Raw genomic sequence first — 4,913 nt, 5'->3', positions numbered from 1 at the left:
GTGTGTTTGGAGAAACAGGCACATTAAAGACTCAGCCTGGGCTGTGGGATAGGACAGTCTGATGTGGTCTTGTGGGATAGATGACTGGTCCCCTTTGTGGAGAGCAGCTCCACTAGCTTTGCCTGAGGAAGGATGGAGAGATTTCCAAGGAGGAAAAATAGGGAAATAATCTCCATCTGTCTCCAGCCCAGCAGGTCTTTCCCATCTAAAATCTGCTCGCCCCAGCCCGCCCTCCCCCTCCTCCCAGTCTCGCTTTTTTTTTCTTTCGCATTTTCCAGTCGGGAGGAGAAGGGGAAAGTGGGTGGGGTGGAGAATAGAGAATTTCTCCCTTGTCCAGAGGCAAGGAGATCTGTGACTTTGCTCAGACCGGTGGGATGGGGCTGGGGTGTTCTCCCATGCCTTTGGGACCACTACCCACACCAACAGAGCAGCAGGAGGCCACTGCACCACGGCTGGCTCCTTGCTGCGTCGATACTGATTGCGTGTGTCTGTGACAATCCACGCTGGGAGGTGTGCTGGCTGATGGTTTGGTGTCTGTAGGATGCCTTGGTGAGGCCGGTGGCTTTCCCGCTGCATGTCGCCACCTGGAGCTTGAGGAATGGACGCTTGGGCATGCCTCACCAGTCTGGACACAGCATTGGGTTCACGGCCTCCACTCTGACCCTGGAACGGGAGCAGCTACTAAAAGCAGAGTGTCCCATTCCTGCCCTTTACAGGATCTGCTGCATCTTCTCTGGAGTCTGAGATGAACCCCCCAGGCGGCCCTTTCCAGGGAGCACAGGAATCCACTCCAGTCTTTCTCCTAATCCCTAGCACTGTGTCTACCTGGCACCAGCCCAGCGAGCATCTGTCACCAGGGATGGCCATAAAAACAGCAGGCTGGAACTCAGGGCCCAGCGGGGAAGGGTTCCAGCTCCACCTCCTGCCGCCTCCCCCATTCTCCTCTCTCACCAATGCCATCTCCATAAACAAAGGGGGAGTGGGGCTGGGGCGGTGGCAGAGGAGTCAGCGAATTGGAAAGAGTCCGTTGGTGAAACCCCACCCCTGAGTGAGTGAGCAGCACTGAGGTAATGCAGCCCAGCCCTGGCTCCACTCACTGAGATAAGGCAGCCACCAACACAGGTGCACTCAGGAGTGAGCAGATCCTCTGGAGCTTACACAGACAGCGACAGGTGCCTGCAGGTGTTGCCAGCTAAGGAGTCCCTCTCCCTTTCTGCTGTTGCCTTGAAAGTACCTAGGACGTGGCAACATGTCGATGGGGCTGGAGATCGGTGGGGTGGCTCTGTCGGTGGTGGGCTGGGTGGGCACCATCCTGTGCTGTGCACTGCCCATGTGGAGGGTGACTGCCTTCATGGGGAACAACATCGTGACAGCCCAGAACGTCTGGGAGGGGCTGTGGATGAACTGCGTGGTGCAGAGCACGGGCCAGATGCAGTGCAGGGTCTACGACTCCATGCTGGTGCTGCCCCAGGACCTGCAGGCAGCTCGCGCCCTGGTGGTGATCGCCATCGTGCTGGCCATGCTGGGCCTCATGGTTGCCCTCATCGGAGTGCAGTGCACCAGGTGCGTGGAAGATGGGACCACTAAGGCCAAAATCACCATCGTGTCTGGGGTGATCTTCTTGCTGGCCGGGATCATGACCCTCATCCCCGTGTGCTGGTCGGCCAACACCATCATCCGCAACTTCTACAATCCTTCGATGTTAGAGTCACAGAAGCGGGAGCTGGGAGCCTCCCTCTACGTGGGCTGGGCAGCTGCAGCACTGCAGCTGTTTGGGGGGGCTTTGCTCTGCTGCTCCTGCCCCCCCCCAAGGATGAGAAATACACTCCAGCCAAGATGGCTTACTCTGCTCCTAGATCCACTGGGCCCAGCTACGACAAGAGGAACTACGTGTGAGGGAGGCAGCCCAGCACCCCTCCTGCCTGCCCTGATCCATTCATCAGACTGCTCCTGACTTCACTGCCTCCCCCGCTGCTCTCTGTAGCCCTTAAAACCCCCGGGGAACACAGCCACCCCTTGCTGCCCCAAGGACAACAGTTGGCTGGCTGCTCACCAGACTGATTGTCATTCCAAGGGCTGGGTGGAGGAGGAACTGCTCTTTCTCCCTCAGGGCTGCTGGCGAGGGGAAGCAAGATCCTGGCTAAGACTCTCATTTCTGTTTGTAGATACTTTGTCTTTGATCTATTGCACCCCAACTCTGAGACACCCTCATCCCCACTGGCTGGAGAAACCCCACTGTGCTCCGTTCCTCCTTCAAACCCAACGGATTCCTCCAGCTGGCTCAGCTGGCAAACACTCTGCCTGAGAGTCAGGCCCAAGGGCAGGGAGGGGCGAAAGGGTAACTAAGGGTGAAGAGGTATTTGTGCTGAATGTGCCAGCAGCCTCTCCCAGCTGGCATTGGCTATGCCCTGGGTGTTAGGACCCCCTCCTTTTCCCTACCTCCCAGGAGTTTTCTCTGAGGCACGGCTGGGAGCACCCCACCCCACCCACCCGCCCTGTCCTTTCTGCGAGGGATAGAGTAGAGGGGAGACACACCGTTCAGAGCAGAGTTGGGAGAGGGCAGAGAGAGCAGAGGAGGGCAGTGGGTTCTATGCCCTGCCCCTAAAGGGCTCTGAGCTCTCTCCTGAGTCATCTCTGACTTACGCCCCACTGCTCTGCAGTGGCCAGCGGGAGAGGCGTGGAACATGCAGGGCAGGCACCAGGAGTTCACCTACCCACCAGGGAGAGAGCTAAACAAGCCGTATCTTAGCAGTCTAAGCCAAGGCTGGAGAATGGGGGTGGCTCGTGGCAATGGGGGGAGAAATCTGGCAAGGGTGCGGAGAGGGTCCTGGCCAGGGAGTGGGCGTGGGGGAGACCCTTCTGCCAGTGAAGAGCTCTGGGTCAATATGAGTTGGGTGCGCCCGCCTGCAGGTTTGATGGCTGTGTAAATACGGATGGTTATTGTATCTAGGAGAGATTTTTCACCGTGTTTTGATTTGTGAAGGAAGCTACTGCTGGGACAGGCTGCCTCCTAGCACCTGCCTGCGCTGCTGGGACTTATCCTGGGCCATGGAACAGTAGCTGATCTCTTGGCCTCATGGAACAGCTGATCCTTCTAGGGGCCCTGAGGTGGCTTTTGTGGGAATGAGAGGAATGAAGAGCCCTCCCTTGCCATGGTGGGAAAGGAGGCCAGCAGACACTGGGGCGGGGGTGTGCAGGGCGATCGTCTCTCTGAGCACCTGCTTGCCTGTGCTGGATAGGCTGTGCCCTGTTACATGCTTAGACAGTCATGCTTCCACTGCTTTGTACTGAGTTACATTTTTCAATAAAATTGTCCAGTTCCAGTAACAGCTGAGTGTATGAAGCAATGTGCTAGAAATCAGCTTTCCCTCCTCTGGCTGCAGGCGGCAGCCCTGGCTCGGGCTTCTGTCTGGAAGGGCAAGGGCGAACCAGAGAGCTCAGGTGAAAGAGACGTGTCAGGTCACTTTCAGTAAGCCCTCTCCTCTCCCATGGGTTCATGCTGCAAGCTCCCTCTACACTATCTCCCCAGGTTGGAGCTGGACAGCGGGCCCAGGGGCTTACCCTTCCCCAGGTCCCACTGAGTGACAGAGTGGGGTCCCATTCCAATGAGGGGGTTCTCTCCCCATCTCCAGAGGCAGGGGGAGGTCTCCCCTGGGAGATGCTCAGACACTCTTGTCGCCATGAGCTCATGGGTTAACAGACATTGAAGCAGCAGCTCAAGTTCTGCTCTATTTACTTTCCCTGCCAAGTGTAGTTAAAAGTGTATTTCTTGCCTTGCCTAGGTGGGGACAGGTCTCTTCCCTGTGTGGGGGAAGGGCAGGATTGAGCAAGCTGTTATTTGCATTAGCTTGTTGCCAGCAGAACAGTGTGCCTGTGCGTGAAATAGACAGGCCACACCCTCCTGCCCTCCACACTTCACTAGACAGGCAAACGCTCACACCCAGGGTGAGCTCCCCCAGCCTGTGTGGGGAGCTCTGTAAAGGTCCAGCCTGGGCTCCTATGTTGCAAGGGGTGGCAGTCCCCAGTACAGTGGCTAGGATTCCTGCTCCCCACCCCCTTTCCTCCCTTGTCCCGCTCTGTAACTGAGAGCTTGTAGCTGGGGAAGTGGCCCTACTGCAGGGGGTGAGTGCAGCTTTCCGAATGGAGCTGCTCATGGAGACTCACCCCCATCCCACACCTGCCACCTCCCCACACTTCAGAAGCCACAAAGACTATTTTAGCAGGTGCGGAGATCAGGCCCTGACTGGCTATGTCCTTCACCCCGTGTTACCAAGTAGATGTCCCACCCAGGCAGTGACTCTCCTTTGCAGGCCATGAGAGAGCCCTTCGCGGGGCAGGGGAGCAGTCCGGGGCCCTGCACTCTCTGGGGATCGGACAGAGACTAGCCCTGCTGCCCACCCTAAAGAACTGCCATACTCTAACGGATTTGGCACCCGCCTGGCTCTGCTCTCCACAGTACCTGGTAGGTCTGCCCGCCTGATTGGCTCGTTCTCCTAGATAGTCAGCAACAAAAATGCTTGTTGTTTAGGATAAGCAGACCTGGTACGTGACTTGCTGGCTTGAGCTGCACACTGACCAGGTGGGGTCAGTAATCAGCTGGGTCCTGGGCCTAGGTGAGGCGGTGTTCTTCACCTGACCTCTCAGGGCCATTCCATACCCTCGCTGCTGCAATCATGGGCCCAGCACCGCCCTGGCTGTTGCAGTGAACACAAAAAAGGCTATTCAGGTGGCAGGGCAGGGGCAGACCCTCTAGCTCTTCAGCCACAACTCTGCCACTGCCCTTTTTAACTTTCTGCTGAGGGCCACAGGGCTCGTCCTCTCCCAGAGAAAACTCAGGACACCTGTGTCTAAAGCATGGACCCCACCTGCTCATCTCCTGCCTCATCGCTCAGCCTGGGCCCTGGATACCACAA

At 57.5% G+C, this 4,913-nt stretch overlaps 1 protein-coding gene across 1 annotated transcript; it reads left to right on the top strand.

The window, feature by feature from the left end:
* The first annotated feature begins 1,249 nt into the window (after positions 1–1,249).
* Positions 1,250–2,325, top strand: LOC117883057 (claudin-3-like). The gene is given in 2 exon segments (XM_034782009.1): positions 1,250–1,801; positions 1,804–2,325. Coding segments are annotated over 2 exon segments (645 nt in total). The 3' UTR covers positions 1,897–2,325.
* Positions 2,326–4,913: the final 2,588 nt, after the last annotated feature.

Source organism: Trachemys scripta, chromosome 9 (genome assembly GCF_013100865.1).
Source record: "Trachemys scripta elegans isolate TJP31775 chromosome 9, CAS_Tse_1.0, whole genome shotgun sequence".
In the NCBI taxonomy this organism is placed as follows: domain Eukaryota; kingdom Metazoa; phylum Chordata; order Testudines; family Emydidae; genus Trachemys; species Trachemys scripta.
The sequence above is the reverse complement of the archived record's forward strand: the minus strand, read 5'-3'. Positions and strand labels throughout refer to the sequence as shown.